Genomic DNA, 17017 nt, shown 5'->3' on the forward strand with positions numbered 1-17017 from the left:
TTTCTTAGAATAAAAGTGTTATATTCTAACAGAGGATATATATTATCACAAACAAAGTTTGCTTTAGACATCATTGACAGGTCAGGATTATCATATGACAAAGTTGTTGATACTCCAGAGATTGTTGGAACGAAGATGTGAGTTGATGATGGGGTTCATTTAGACAATCCAACTCCCTGCAGACAACTGGTTGGAGTTCTTATGTATCTAAGTATTACAAGACCTTATACAGCTTATGTTTTTCACGTGGCCAGTCAGTTTCAGCATTCTCCAACATCAGCTCATATGGGTGTAGTCATTAGAATCATCAAATACATTAAAAGCATCATCAATAAGGGAGTCTTTCTATCCTCTTCTTCCTCATTAAACCTCATCGCTTACTCAAATATGGATTGGAGAGATGATCCGAATAAAAGACATTCAACAACTGGTTTTTGTGTATTTTTAGGAGAGTTCTTGATTTCATGAAAGTGCAAAAAGTAACAAAAAATATTGTTATCATCTACAGAAGTTGAGTATAGAGCAATGACCACCACCACTATGGAGATCGTGTGGCTCAAACAACTAATTTCAGATATGGGAGTTCATATTCAGAATCCTACGAGATTATGATGTGCCAACAAGAGTTCCATATACATTGCTCGAAATCACACGTTTCATAAATGGACTAAACATATAGAAATGGACTGCCACTTTGTTTATGAAGAATACTTAAAGAAGACTATTGATCTTCCTTATATGACATCAGAATATCAAACTTACTGATTTCTTCACCAAGGCTTTGTGCTCCCCAAGATTCAATTTTTTTTTTGACAAACTTTTGGTGTTTGCACCGTAAGTTTGAGGGGGACTATTAGAAATTCATGTCTTGTACATATATATCTATATCTATATATATACATATACATATATATATATATATATATATATATATATATATATATATACATATAAGTGTATGTTATATATAGATGAATTCTCTTTTGTAATTTTTTATTTTATTTTTATTTCTTTTCATTTTTTTGTTTGACTTGTTGACTAGCCGTGGGGCAGCTCCCAACGGCTAATCCCTGTTCTCTTGTGTATATATATTGAGGTAAATGCCCCATTGTAAAGTGTGATTTTTAGTAAGGATTCCTCTTAATAAAGATTGATATTTTGTATGTGTACCTTAGTGCATTTTGTGATATTTATGTGTCTTAGTGCATCTTATGAGTGAATGTTCGTATTGAGTCCTTAGTAGACTTGATTAGCACCAATATTTGTGTGCTTTTTTACACAACTAAATACAAATACTATAAGGCTATTAAATATATATATCTACAAAAAGAGTTAAGAATACAACAAAACAATATATATATATATATATATATATATATATATATATAACTCAACTTTTGACCTAACTGAAAGATGAAAAGTTGACAAAAAGGATGTTGCAACCTCACTGAAATGTTGCAAGATGAATCTTACAGGAATCACTGCAAATAAGAGAGAGAAAAAGATTAGGGTTCTAAAGGTAAAAAGGTTAGGGTTTTAACAAGAAACAAAAAAATGAAAAGAAAAATAATGATAATGACTTTATATATGAATAAGAATGCATGTGAAGGTAGAAACATTCACAAAATGATATTGAGAATGATTTTTGAATGTCGTACTATAGTTGTTGATGTACTTCGTGAAATAAAGTTAAAGGTTCACATATTTTGGGGGACATTCACAAACATGATTTGCGAAAGACTCACTATATTTAGTGCCGTACGTCAAAAAATATAGTTAAAGAAGGTCCACATGGTTTGGAGACATTCACAACAATGATGCACGAAGGTCATGACATACTTCATGAAATTTAGTTAAAAGTGGGTCACATATTTGAGGACATTTACAAACATGATTTGCGAATGTTAGTACTATATTTGTGGATGTGCGTCGGGATTATATAGTTAAATGAGTTTTAGACAGTGTGAGTGACATTCACAAAATTGATTTGCGATAGTCCTACCATATTTGCAAAAGAAAAAAATGTCTTTAAAAAGGATTTTTGCAAATTGGAAGGTATTTGAAAAAATACACCATTTTGCAAAGACAATTCGAGGGGGGGGGATGTATGAACCCATTTTGACAGGAAATCTGTTTTTTTTTTTAATTTATTATGTGGCTCCTACAACATATTTTTCATGAACTTGTTTGTTTAAATTTTTATAAGAAAGTTGCTCTCTTTCCTATGATAGAGTCTCTTTTGTAGGAAAGGAAAGGGCAAGAAACAAACGCCACCTCGAGAAATCGTGATTTCCCGAGATTTCGACGAAGCTCGAGTATGAGTTTGAACAAGAAAATGCTTTCCCAATGTGACCATTTTGTTCACTCCAAACGTTCCTTGGGAGTTGGGAACATGAGAGGCCGTTCATGTCCATGGGGAAAGAGTCCATGTGCATTTCTGTAATTGCTGCTCTCCATATAACCCCTGAGATCCACGGCGGGGAAGACAAGGGGAAGTGAGAAGAAGATCGCTCCTTCCCATCGAAATTGAGAGAGAAAAATGGTTGAGGTAAGCATCGATCCATCCGAATTTCTACTAAATTCATGGTACTTTTGATGTCTTTTCTTGCGGAAATGATAAGATTAGGACAACCCATTTGTTCGATTTCTTCATATTCCGATTCCCCCCTCCTGATTAATCTAATCTAGGGTTTGGTTGCATATTGCAGTTTGTTTTGGTAGAAATTATTTTCTTTCGATGTGGATTTCTGATAAATTTAGCGTTGGAATTTCACAGATGGTGAATATCTGCTAAATATAGAGACACCCGTCTTTTGATTAGCTTAAATTTTGGTAGATTACATGGAGTTGGGTTATAAGGTGAGGATTAGGGTTTGTTATTGAATTGGGGCTATTGAAATCTTTCAGATTTGTGGGTACCATTGTTTCATTTGCTTAAGATTTAGGGTGGCACCTGATTTTTGGTTCATTGATAGCTTCCATTCATAGATTAGCACGAGTTTTGGGGGTGATTCGTGATATTGGGCTTTTAGGGCTTGGAAGTTGGGGTTTGGTGATTATAACTTCGAAGGTAGAAAGTTGGACGATGGTGCCATCAAAATTTGAGGCTTCCAAGCAATACTATGCCACAAGTAGTCTTGTTGTTGGTTATGCTGTGTGCTCTAGCCTCCTTGCTGTGATCAACAAGTATGCCATCACAAAATTCAATTTCCCTGGACTATTGACTGCCCTTCAGTACTTTACATCTGCATTAAGTGTTTGGATTCTGGGGGAATTGGGGCTTCTTTACCATGACCCATTCTCCATTGAGACTGCCAAGAAATTCCTCCCTGCTGCACTCGTTTTCTACCTGGCAATCTTCACAAACACGAACCTTCTCCGCCACGCTAATGTGGATACGTTCATTGTCTTCCGATCATTGACGCCCCTCTTGGTTGCCATTGCTGATACTGTCTTTAGGAGACAGCCTTTACCATCTAAATGTACCTTTGCATCTTTGGTGATCATCTTGGCGGGTGCAGTTGGATATGTTGCCACAGATTCGGCCTTCACCCTTGCTGCATATTCATGGGCATTTGCTTATCTGGTCACAATCACCATAGAGATGGTGTACATCAAGCACATGGTCACAAATCTGGGGTTGAACACTTGGGGCTTTGTTTTCTACAACAATTTGTTGTCGCTGATGATGGCACCACTGTTTTGGATCGTAACTGGAGAGTATACCGATGTGTTCTTTGCCATTTATGGGAGTGAGACTGGCCATTGGATCAAACCTGGTGCATTTTTTGCAGTCTCATTGTCCTGCGCATTTGGCTTGGCGATCAGTTTCTTCGGGTTTGCAGCAAGGAAGGCAATCTCTGCCACTGCATTTACTGTCACTGGTGTCGTCAATAAGTTTCTTACAGTGGCTATTAATGTTATGATCTGGGATAAGCACGCTAGCCCATTGGGATTGGTATGCTTGCTCTTCACTCTTCTAGGGGGAGTTCTCTACCAGCAGACTGTAACTGGAGCCCCTCCGCAGCAGGACACAGCGGCCACGACCACAAAACAAGAGGATGAGACTGACAGCCACGGTGAAGATGAAACGGATGATGAAGAAAATAGGTCAGAAGAATAAGTATTCTGGGTTGCAATCTTGGGAAAGAGTTGAGTGTCCTTTTCCCCCCTTCTTTTCCTTCTTTCCTTTTCCTAAGTGATAAAAATCTGCTTTAATGGGCAGTTGAGAATGTATCTACTAATGTGAAGTTGTAGTTCTCCTGTAGGTTTGAATCAATTTTGATTTTTAATTTGTAGGAGGTTGCCTTTGATGCCTAACATTCTTGGGTGAGCGAATACTACGTGGTGTATCTTTTATAAAATTTGGTTCCATCTTTATTCTATGACATGCACTTGGTTTGTACAAGGTGATAGAGGTATTTTAAGATCTCTTTTCAGCATGAAGTATGTTTCCTTTTTCTTTTCTTTTATGGCATATATAGTTCCCCATAGAGGCTCCATTGTGCAGCCTTATATAAGTAGCAGAAGATGTTTGTTAGATGTGTCTTTTATGATTTATGGTTTACTGTACATATAGCTTTTTGTACCACAATGACAGATATAAATGGTTGAAGTTGTTGTTATGGCTTGGATTTGGGTTGGATGTACACTTTATTGTATCCGACCTAATTGGATATTGGCTATTCAAATTCTAAGTTGAGTTTTCAGATGCAGATACATAATCTTTTTTTTTTTTACATGTAATTAGATTAGGACATACATCAGATAAGAATATCCATCAGATTCAATAGCAAAATCCAAAACTGAATCTAAATCAGTTTACCAATCGAATTTGATTTAGCTTACTGAATCCGACTAATCAGAGTCGGATTAAGGTCAGATGTGGGATAAAGTCCGACCAGCTGACATCCCTACATTTCACTAATTTCATTGGACCCCGTTCAGATTTCAAAACTAATCTCATTTTTTAATTGTGCATCGAATATGATAAGTGGATCAGTGGTGATTTCTACAATCATAGCCGAAGGGTCCTCTAAGGCCTATGGTTTGGAAGAGTGAGCAACAGATTGACTGCAATGGATGATTGGCTTGGGCTGGTTGGCACTTTGTACGGGGGATGCTAATGGTCATTTGGCAGAAGCACCAAAGGCAGTAGCAAGTGGCACGGATTATTGAGACCCCAAGGGCCAAGAAGAAGGCTGCTGCACTTATAGAACATATGACCAGGTTTAAGGATCAGCAACAACAACAAGAATCAACAAGTTCAACAGCAAAAAGAAAAACAACATCAACAAGAAGCATTACTGTACAACACAATTGTCAATATTTGATTCTTGGGTTTTCACCAACCCAGGTTTTGTTAAAGGTTGTTTTGGTCAGGTTTTTGGTCACAAAAAAGAAAAAAAGAAAAAAAAATGTGGCCCATTTCCCAGCCCAAAAATGTCCTGACTTGGTTGCCCTTGCCGGGCGACACCAGCCAGGCCATTTCTGAGCCGGTGGCTGGCCAGAAAATGGCCGGTCAGCCATTAAAATGTGAAAAAAGGGGGAATGACATGCAGGGAAATGGCTGGCCTGGGGTCACCGACGGTCGCTTGCTAGAAAATGGCCAGCCAGCCCTATTTTCAAAGAAAACGTTAAAAAAGGGTGGCTGGCAGGTGCGGAATGAAAGAAAATGATTCCTTGGACTTGAGGAACTAGGACGATATAAGCTTACAGAGCTAAGAAGGGTATAGTGGAGCAAAGATAAGATGCCAAGACTTCATTTTCTTAATATATATTCTTGTAGAAAGTTAATGAGGGTACTTGAGAGACATGCCTAAGGACTTTTTTATTTATATTTACACGGAGAAACGCCTACAGGATCTGCCTGCCGTACTTACGATCACTGTCTTGGCAGCGTAAACTCCGTGAGCTTACCTCTTGTCCCCAGAGAATCGCTATGCTCCGGCTTGTCCAAGGAATGACGCCCATGGGATATGAAGGCCTATGCCCCCATCCCACTACGCCAAACCCCCTTTGGGGCTTCATGCCCAAGGACTTCATAGATAGATTCAGGAGAAACAGAGGTAAAGATCACTTCAAAGTCCAACATATCCCCAAAATTATTAGGGCATACTTAGTTGATGGAGACACTGAGCTTTACATGATCAATGCAGTCACTGCTTGAATTCTAGACATTCAACTCAGTCTTTCTGTTGGAAATGATTCAGTATGAATCTGAAAGAAGAGTGAACATGGTATGTTGCAGATCATATTGACTATCAAAATTCAAATCAACAGTTCATACTCTCCACTGAGTATTCAAATTCAACAGTTCATACTCTCCACTGACTTTATTCAATTGACCTTTCCTTCGTGTCTTGTTTATCCATGTTTTTTTATGTAGTAATGTTTATCACAAAATCTTGTCCAAGGAAAAATCATAGGCGAAAGGCATTCTGTATGCCTGTCCAGAACAGATAACAAGCACGGCCAACTGTTGTAAAACTTGAATCAGAAGATTGGATTTCTGTGTTTTTATTCTATCACAATCTGTGATTTGTTTCTTGGAAACATGTAAACTTGCTTGCTTGTCCGGATGATTACAACAGTGAGGAGCTCGCAAAGATTACACTTGCAGTGGTGGAAATTATTAAACTCCAAACTTTTAAAAGCCATATATGGAGGATAAGTCTCTGGTGCAGATGTGCATACGGTATCAATGAGTTAAACTCATAGGTGCAACTTGTTTTGGCTCAATCTGACCCTATAGATATGTTCAACCTAATCAATTTATTAGAGACCCACTGATCATGTTTTTTCAACAAAAAAAAAACTTTTAAAGTCATGAAAAATTAGTGTATTTATAACCGTTGATTTTTTAATCAGCAAAAAAAACTATACACGCTGAATTATGGTGATTCAAAAATCAATCCCTATCAAACAGACCATGCAGATCATACCGGCAAGGTTGGATTCACTTAAAAGAACACGAGCAATAATATATTGTTTGTTTCCACTCATTGATATCGTGTGCACATCCCCACCATAGACTAATCAAATAATATTTGAAAATCTCAAATATTGCTGAAAATCTCACCATAGTTTGGCTATACTAATTGATCATTGTATATGATAAAACATGGAATCGGAATTCTCCTTTGAGAATCAAATTAGGCTCTTCGTATGAGATCAAGAAGTATGCTCACTTTTCTAATAATCCAATTAGTTGCTCATCCTTATTAGCCATAGTAAGTTGGGCCATCACAATTTATGATATATATATATATATATATATATATATATATATATATATATATATATATATATATATATATAGAGAGAGAGAGAGAGAGAGAGAGAGAGAGAGAGAGAGCATCAACTAAAAATACATTCATTAACGGGATAAAAAGAAAAATACAAGAAAAGGTGATAAATAGAAGAAGAAAAGGCTTATCACCCTATATGAGTGTTTGCATTCACTTGAGCCCAAAAAGGCGCCTCCAGACCTTCAAAACCTTACCTCTCTTCTTAGTCTTAGAGATCACATCTGCAGGGGAATGATCAATGCCAACTTGGTTATGGATTCTGCAATAACTCCCCGACTTACCGATGCCTCCTGAAAATGAGGCAGAACCACTGCAAAAATTCCTCATAGAGAAAGCCCTCCTAACAGTAGAATGCAAAATGTTGGAGTTTTCACCCTTCACTCTTTCCGAGAAAACAGATGAGTTCCTGCAAAGAACAACCCCAAGCGTTTGCTCATCCTCCTCCACTTCTTCCTCTTCTGGAAAAACTGCAGATTGGGTTGCATGGTCATTGGCTTTTGGTGTTGTAGATGTGGAGAAATATTGCCCTGAAGGATGGTAGGTGAGGGAAGAGAGGTCTGAGAAGTCCATGGATCTGGACTTCTTGGACCTGATTTGGCTGTAACCATGCATTTCTTCCCCTGGCTGCTGTGTGCAGGAAATGTGGATTCTGAAAGCTAGAAATGGGATTTTGATGGTGAACTATGAACTGAAGAAGGATATGAAATGACAGAAGCGACTAAAATTGCGGGTTTTCCTCCCTTTTAATTTGAGAAAATGTGGGATCCTTTCCTACGCAAGCAGTTGCACTGAATTGGTGATAGATGGAGGGCCTAATTTGCAGGTAGAAGTAGTTTTATATGCAGTCCGGTAACATTTATATATTGTGGCAAAATGTGACATGGGTGGTGCCTAAAACTAGTGGGCAATGAGATTATGAGTTACTGGTGTTGGGTGTGATATAGTGGTTGTGGTGGAGATTGCATGATCGGAGAGGTGGTGTGAAATGAATTTTACTGTGGGCCATAATTCCAAGTGTCTTTTCTGTCTATTTCTCTGAAAATATGGACCCCCGAAATCATCATTTTTTTCAAAAAAGTAATGCTACGCGGTCCTCCTTGGGTCCCACTTGTGCTGACTAATGTCTGTTGGTGCTACACCTGGGATGCCTTCAAGCGGAGGAACCCGTCCTCATCCTTCATGCTAATTTATCAAAGAAGGAGAGCACATTTTATGCAGCGTCCCTACTCCTACTCTCCACCGCCCATCCCATGCTTTCTTGAGATGAGCGGTGTCAAGGTCGTTGTGACGGTTCACGTTATGAGTTTCAATGCCCTATCTTATAGAGCTATTAACTGCATGGTGATCAGCTTGCAAGCTTCTTTCCTCCTATTTCCCGCGGACTTCATGTTTTGCCACCCTTCGCATCTGACAGTTGGCCACAGTTCATCTGGGAAGCCGGTTACTTTTACCTCTGGAGACTCTTCTTCTGCGGGTGTTGATCCTACAGTAGGGCAAAGTTATCTCTTTTCTATGCTGGGTATCGAAGTTGATGAAACTGCACGACTTCTCGATGTTTCTTTTTCCTCACAACAATTGCTTCATATCTCAGACGTCATGCTCGCATCTGTTGTTGCGGTCTCCGACCTTCTCCCCTCTTTTGCGGCAACCCTATCTGGGGTCGTTCTTCATATGCCGACTACCAACTTGTTCCCTCAATCAGGTGTTGGGGCCAGTTCTGCCCGTCGAGGGTGTCGTTGCAACCTGCACACCTCGGCCTCCCATGCTGATGGTTCTCCTTGATGTTCAACCAGAGCTCGCACCCCTCAGAGTTTTGTTGACTTTCAACTATGAAGACTCTATGCTGGAATATTAGAGGGTTGAACTCTCCAGACAAGCGGTTGTTCCTGGCAAGCTGGATTCACCAGGAAAAGCCAGATCTTATTGCCCTATACGAAACAAAAATAGAAGATGTCTCTCGCTCTGTCGTTTCTAAAATTTGAAGAGGGGTAGACTTCTTCTTTAAGCCTGCGGTCCACTATGCTGATGATATTCTTATTCTCGCAAAGCCTTCTCTGCGTATCTCTCAAGTCGACGATGGCATGTTCTCTCTTCCAATTGCCCTTTTCTTGAAAGCGGAAACCCTTACAACGGTGATCACTATTGTCTATGACCCAAACCATCATCCCCTTCGACCCACATTATAGTCCGATTTGAGTAGAATTATTGGTTCTTTTGGGAAGTTGCACCTTCTTATAGGGGACTTTAACTGCTTGTTGTCTATTCATGACTTAAATCCTCCTGTTTCTCTAAGTGCCTCTATGCGGGGGTTTTAGGATTTTGTCCAACAACAATAGATTTACCATGTTCCTCCTACCGGTGAACCTTTCTCTTGGTCGAATAGAAGGTCTCACCCGTGCTACAGGCTGCTAGACCGAGTGCTCGTCTCCCCCGATCTGCTGGAGATCCTCCCCGACATCACATGCTTCCTGCTTCTTCCTTCTGTCTCGGACCATAGTCAGGTTGTCACTCGTTAGGGGAAAGGTTTTACCTCTGCAAGGACTTTCGTCTTTAAAAAGTGGTGGTTGAAGGAGACCGACTTCGAATCTGTGGTCCATCGTTCATGGAGCAAACCTTCTACTGCGATCAGGGTCGCCGTTCGGTGCCATGAGAAGCTTTTTTTCCTCAACCGCGATATCAAAGCTTGGCTTCTGAATCATAATATCAGTAAATTCCAGCAAATGGATGCCTGGGAGCATGAGCTGTCGAACATTCATCATTCTATGTCTTTCCCATAATCCCTTTCTGATTCAACTATTCATAGCTTAAAGGCCAGGTCCACTGAGCTTTCTTTGCTTCTGCAAATATGGCAGATCAAGGATAAAATTAGATGGAAACAACGGGCGAGGGTGCATTGGCTTGAGACTGGTGACAACAATACTAGCTTCTTCCACTCCTACGCTTTGCACCGCCACAGGAGGAACATTATTCCCTCTATCTCCATTGGGGGAGTTAGCTACTCTGTCGATAATGTCCTTCCCGCGATTTTTCAATATTTCAAGACCCTCTATGTTGCCCAGACCTCCTCTAACGACACTATTGGCCTTCTTCTCATTCGGGCTATCGATCAATCTCAAGCTAGAACTTTGCAATCTAAGTTTGTTGACGCTGAAATCATTTCAGCTATCAACGGTCTTTCAGGATGGAAAGCTCCTGGCTACGACGGCTTTCCCATGGATTTCTTCTGTATCTTTTGGTCTTGCATTCAGCATGACATTATCAATGTCTTCGCTAAGTTCCATCGCAACTGTCGGCTGCCAGTTCACACGCACTTAGCCATTGTCTCTCTCATCCTGAAGGACGTGACAACCTCTGATATCTCGAGGTTCCGTCCAATTTCGGTTATTAGTGCGCTTTACCTCATTATTGCTAAGGTTTTGGCCAATAGGCTTAGAGCCATCGTTGCTCAAATCTTCTCGGACTCCTAGTTCGCTTTTATCCCCCCACAGGCGGATTCAACACTCATTCATCTTGGCATTAGAAGTCCTTTACTCTTTGCATCTCAGCGGTCAGTCTTTCTTCTCTCTCAAACTCAACTTCCATAAAGCCTTCGACTCAGTCCATTGGCCTTTTTTATTTCACATGCTTACCAACTTCGGCATCGGTCACTGTTTCTCTCGATGGGTGCGCGAGCTGGTATCAAATGCTCACTCTTTGATTAAGCTTAACAGAGCAAGAGGTAGGCAGTTCAAGCTTGGGCGCGGTATTCAGCAAGGTTGCCCTCTCTCCCCTTTGTTATTTAATGTCATCGCTGAGGGACTCGTGGTGTTGTTCAAGAGGGCAGCAGATAAAGGCATAATCGATCACATCGGCATCCAGGAATTTTCCCATCATATTCTAACCTATGTTGACGACATGATCATTTTCGGCCACGCTTCCGTGCAACAGATGCTGAGATTCAAGCTCATCCTTCAGTTTTTTTTCTCTCTTTCGGGTTTATCCCTTAATGACAGTAAATGTTGTTTGTCCATGTTCAATGCCCCATATTCCTTGTTGACCGTCGGAAAACAGATTTTTGGTTGCACAACTTCAGATTTACTTATTTCCTATTTGGGTCTTCCTTTACAAATAAAGTGCATCCCCTCAGCCGCTTGGACTGCCACTATCCAAAAAGTCCAGACAAAATTTTTTTCCTGGTAGGCATCCTACATATCTATCGTCGGTCGGCTTACCCTTATTAGGCATGTCTTGTCCTCTATCCCAGAATTTTTTATGTCCATGTTTCTGATGCCCAAGGGTGTGGAGAAGAAGTTCTCCGGTTTGATGGCAGATTTTCTTTGGTCTGGTAGCCACCTTTGGACAAAGCGCCACCTGGTTGGTTGGAACTCCTTGTTGTTACCAAGGCGTATGGCCAGTCTGGGGATCTCCACTCCCAGACTAAGGAGTATTATTCTCGTCGTGAAACAATGTTGGATGGCGCATCATCTAGGCAATCTGTGTGCTCCTCTGCTCCATGCTAAGTACGGTTTCCTTGAGTCGATCCATTATATTCGTCGTCCCTACAGGCAACATATCTCGCACTTGCGTCACATATGACTTAAGGCCATATCTTTCGTCTTCATGCAAGATGGTGATCCCGGTCCTGATGCGCAGTTTTTACAATGGACAATTACGCCTAGCAGCGTTTTATGCACCAGAACTCTGTATCAGTCTCTTCTTCCTCCTGGGGCTGACTGGCTTCCTGAGCGTCTTTTATGGGTGAATGGGCCAACTCCCCGCTCTCGGTTCTTAGCCTGGTTAATTTTACAAGATAGGGTACAGACAGAGAGCTTCCTTAAGAAGGTGGGTTTTCATTATCCGAGTAGGTGCATCCTTTGTCAAGCGGCGGAAGAATCAACCTACCATCTGTTTTGGGCTTGCCCAATCTTTGTGGATCTCTTTAAAAGTATGTGGAATCAACCTGAAGTAATCGTGAGACATGAATCATTCTCGCTCGACCTTCTGTGGGGTCCACCGCAGGTTCGCAGTTGCAAGCGGTGGCGGCTGATCTGGAGAACTTGGCTTCTTACTTCTTGGTGGGTTGTGTGGATGACTCGCAACAATGCAATCTTTCGTCAAATTCCTGTTGCTTTCAATAAGCTCATCCATTGCATCTTGGCTGATGTGTACGCAATTTTGCGCCTTTCTTCAGATGTTATCCACCCCCTTCAGCTGCCTTCTCTTCCTCAAGATCCTGGTTGATCTCTGTGTTCTTCTATTTTTATGTTTTGCCTTCGTGCATTCGACCTCTTTTTTTTTGGGGTCTGTTGTTTTTTGTTTTCGCGGGCTCAACTTTTTGTTGATCCCATGACTTAGTAATGTTGATGTTTTTTTCGTCTCTCTCTCTCTCTCTCTCTATCTCTCTCTCGGCGATGGTGGCACTGCGGGTCCTCAGTAGTGTCCGACAGGAGAAGCACCTCCTGGTTCGCCTTCTGCATCTGCTGCTATGAGCTCAAGGGCCTCAAGAATGGTGACAACAATGACAATCTGTTGAGCTTCCCATTCTCTCACCAGGTGAAAACTTGATGTTGGTGTTTCCCGTAAGATTGGAGGTGGTCTCAACCTTTTGGTGGTTGTGTGAGGTAGGATCTCCTGCGACGTCAATCCGCGGGATCCACTTTGTGCAAATATGGAATTTTAGGGAGGGGTGTGGTGCATTGAGTGATATGCTGACTAATAGCAACATCTTCACTTGGTTAATTGATGATTGAGGAATTTCTTTGTGCGGTTATTCTCTTTCGCAAGGCATATTAATTCTTAGCTTGGCTCATGAAAACTATGTTCTTATGGTGGCGATTCCCACGAAACTTATGGCCTCTTACATGGATCTTTCTTTTTTTTCTTTTGTCTTTTGACTTTGTTTTTTCACTATTTTTTTTTTTTTTGGTTTTCTTTGGGTGACAATTTTCTCTTTAAAAAAGGGTTTAAGTTCGATTTTGGATACACATACTCGACCCAATTTAATATGAAAGTGAATCCAAGCCTAACTAACAAGATGACATTGACAATGATACCGATGCCGAAGTTCTTTATCTCAACCTCGATAGATCAGGCCGATTCTAAGGGCAACCAGTAAAGGCAAAGGAGGATGAGCTTCTTCAGTCGGAGGCCTTTTACTTTCTTTTGTATGACTGGTAAACAAGCTGAATAAGCCAAGCTTCAGGTGCTCATGCTCAATAGAGTCAAGCTGAGCTCGAGTTCAATATGAACCTGAGCTTGAGCTGCTCTTTTATAATAAAAAATGCATTGTTTCAAAGCTGGACGTAATAGGATTTGAACTTCAGATCTATTGAACCTAGTTTAATTGACTCTAAAAAATTAAAAATAAAGTGCATTATTGTAATTGTTGAAAGCAATATATATATGTGAACTCTAAGCCCATTTCTTCACCCATTTGTTTTACACTATAAGTGGGCAAGCAGATTATATGTTCTCCCCCGAAGAGGGCAGTTAGCTACATCTTATGTTCAGGGGTCCCAATGAGCACCACGTATTTAAGCATGTGCGTCTCGTATCCCCATGTTTGTCAGCATTAATTAGCATTGGAGTTTGATGTGATTGCAAAGACTTAAGTACCCTCTCCTCCATTGGTGCAAAAAAAATGACGATTCTAGAAAAGGAGTGGTTGTAAAGACTTAAGTGCCCCGAAGATGATTATTTAAGACTCAGTCTCTGCACTGCAAGATTATCCGAGAAAGAAATCTCCCCTGGAGGAGGCCATGAACATCAACCCTCTCACTCTCTCTCTCCCTTCTCTTTCTGCTTCTGTGCATATCCAGCAAAAGATCTTGCATTGCTCCATCAAGCACCGACTGACATGCACATTGACTGTTGTGGACCCTGATTCAGAGTTTTTACCCTTACAGGAGGAGGGTTTGGGGGCTCCTCCCAGCGTGGGTAGCATCATTCAACTAAATGAGTTGTGGATCCTGATTCAGAGTTTTTACCCTTACAGGAGAGGGGTCTGGGGGCTCCTCTTAGCGTGGGTAGCATCATTCAACTTGAAGAGTTGTGGAGCTTGATTCAAAGTTTTTACCCTTACAGAAGGGGGGTCTGAGGGCTTTTCCCAGCGTGGGTAGCATCATTCAACTTGATAAGTTATGGAGTTTGATTTAGAGTTTTTTCCCTTACAGGAGGAGGGTTTAAAGGCTCCGCTCAGCGTGGATAGCATCATTCAACTTGATGAGTTGTAGAGTCTGATTCAGAGTTTTTGCCCTTACAGGAGGGGGGTTTGGGGGCTCCTCCCAACGTGGGTAGCATCGTTCAACTTGATGAGTTGTGGAGCCTGATTCATAGTTTTTGCCCTTACAGGAGGGGTTTTTGGGGTTCCTCCCAGCGTGGGTAGCATCATTCAACTTGATGACTTGTGAAGCCTGATTCATAGTTTTTGCCCTTACAGGAGGAGGGTTTGGGGGCTCCTCCCAGCATGGGTAGCATCATTCAACTTGATGAGTTGTGGAGCCTGATTTAGAGTTTTTGCCCTTACGGGAGGGGGGTTTGAGGGCTCCTCCTAGCGTGGGTAGCATCATTCAACTTGATGCATTGTGGAGCCTGATTCATAGTTTTTGCCTTTACAAGATGGGGTTTCGGGGCTCCTCCCAACGTGGGTAGCATCATTCAACTTGATGAGTTGTGGAGCCTGATTCATAGTTTTTGCCCTTACATGAGAGGGGTCCGGGGGCTCTCCCCCTAGCGGGGGGCAGTGCCCCCCGGACCAATTTTTTTTGGGGCCTTGTATAATTTTTTTATTTTCTTTCCCTCTTTTAACTATCGAAAAAGAGCAATAAAGTGTTTTGTTTAATCGTGGGGCTCATGTTTTCTTCGGTTGTTTCTTGCTCAAGGTTTTCGTAACACCCCTTCCCACGATTTTTCTGTTTCTTTCCCACGATTTTTTTAATGACTCCGCTACAGCGATTTTTAGTGTTGTCGGGTCTCCAACAAGCTCCACAGCGATTTATAGTGTTGTCCTGTCTTCCAACAGCGATTTGTAGTATTGTCAGGCCTTCCTATAATGATTTGTAGTATTTTTGGGTCTCCAACGAGCCCTCAATGATTTATATTGTTGTCCGGTCTTTTAACAACGATTTGTAGTATTATCGGGCCTTCCTACAGCGATTTGTAGTATTTTTGGGTCTCCAACGAGCCTCACAATGATTTATAGTGTTATTCGGTCTTCCAACAGCGATTTGTAGTGTCTTTTGCAAATCACTATAGCGATTTATAGTGTTTTTGGGTCTCCATCGAGCTCCACAGTTATTTATAGTGTTGTTGGATCTCACTATAGCGATTTGTAGTGTCTTCCGCAAATCACTATAGCGATTTATAGTGTTATTCAGTAAGCAAATCATTGTAAATCGCTACCCGAATTAGGACTAACTCGTCAGGGTCATATCTCTTTAACCGGAGGTCATATTCCAAATCCGTAAAAAGTGGTATTTTTGTTATTGAGTCTAGTTTATTTCTGTCAAATTTCAGCGATTTCTATTATCATTTTGTTCCTCATTTTAACTAAAAACCAGACCCCTATTATTCTGTGTTGTGCAACTCAAATAACACAGATTAAAGTACGAAGTAGAAATTTCTCATTCGGATGTCTTCTCAAAACCATTCGCACTTGACATCCACATCTTGATTCTGGAATGCTCCTTGTTGGATTTCCCATTGATTTCTTCCAACCTTGCTTGAAACAAACATATGTCTTTCTCACCATGATACCATGTGCATTTTTTGACCAAGAAAACTTTCTCATAGTGAAGCCAACTTTTAAGGCATAATCATTGTAAAATTTATATACAGTTTCCTCATTATTAAACTACATTCCTTCTACCGGAACATAGTCAAATGTACTTTCATGTACATTCCCAATGCCTACACTTTTGTAGTGTTATGCAACTCAAATAACACAGAATAATAGGGGTCTGGTTTTTAGTTAAAATGGAAAATTAAATGACCATAAAAATCGCTAAAATTTGACAGGAATAAATTAAACTCAATAACGAAGACACCACCACTTTTTACGAATTTGGAATATGACCTCCGATTAGGGAGATATGACCCTCACAAGTTGGTCCTAATTTGGGTAGCGATTTGCTTACTGAATAACACTACAAATCGCTATAGTGATTTGCAGAAAACACTACAAATCACTATCGTGAGATCCAACAACACTACAAATCGCTGTGGGGCTCGATGGAGACCCAAAAACACCAGAAATCACTATAGTGATTTGTGGAAGACACTACAAATCGTTGTTGGAAGACCGAACAACACTATAAATCGCTGTGAGGCTCGTTAGAGACCCGAAAACACTACCAATTGTTGTAGGAAGACCTGATAATGCTACAAATCGCTGTTAAAAGACCAGACAATACTATAAATCGCGGTGGGGCTCGTTGGAGACCCGACAACACTAAAAATTGTTGTAGGGGAGTCATTGAAAAAATTGTGGGAAAGAAACAAAAAAAGAAAAATAGAAAAATCGTGGGAAGGGGTGTTACGAAAACCTCAAGCAAGAAACAACTGAAGGAAACATGAGCCCCACGATTAAACAAAACACTTTATTGTTCTTTTTCGATAGTTAAAAGAGGAAAAGAAAATAAAAAAATTATACAAGGCCCCAAAAAATTTTGGTTCGGGGGGCGTTGCCCCCCGAGCCCCCGTCAAGGGCGCCCCCCTGGACCCCCGCCCAT

At 40.9% G+C, this 17017-nt stretch overlaps 1 protein-coding gene and 1 pseudogene across 3 annotated transcripts; both read left to right on the plus strand.

Annotated features, from left to right (window-relative positions):
- Window positions 1-2486: 2486 nt before the first annotated feature.
- On the plus strand, window positions 2487-4625 carry LOC149838184 (GDP-fucose transporter 1 pseudogene; annotated as a pseudogene). Of its 2 annotated transcripts, none has more exons than XR_016432168.1 (2): window positions 2487-2548; window positions 2777-4364. The product of XR_016432168.1 is annotated as a GDP-fucose transporter 1 pseudogene, transcript variant X1 (transcript). The 2 variants fall into 2 exon arrangements; XR_016432169.1 differs by having other exon boundaries at window positions 2494-4151; window positions 4300-4625.
- Window positions 4626-11909: 7284 nt separating this feature from the next.
- On the plus strand, window positions 11910-12530 carry LOC149838185 (uncharacterized). Its single transcript, XM_090008203.1, has one exon. The coding sequence runs from the start codon at window positions 11910-11912 to the stop codon at window positions 12528-12530; it is 621 nt and encodes a 206-aa protein (XP_089864329.1).
- The last annotated feature ends 4487 nt before the right edge of the window (window positions 12531-17017 follow it).

The sequence above is a fragment of the Nuphar pumila genome, chromosome 5, assembly GCF_984573655.1.
Source record: "Nuphar pumila chromosome 5, dmNupPumi1.hap1.1, whole genome shotgun sequence".
In the NCBI taxonomy this organism is placed as follows: Eukaryota; Viridiplantae; Streptophyta; class Magnoliopsida; order Nymphaeales; family Nymphaeaceae; genus Nuphar; species Nuphar pumila.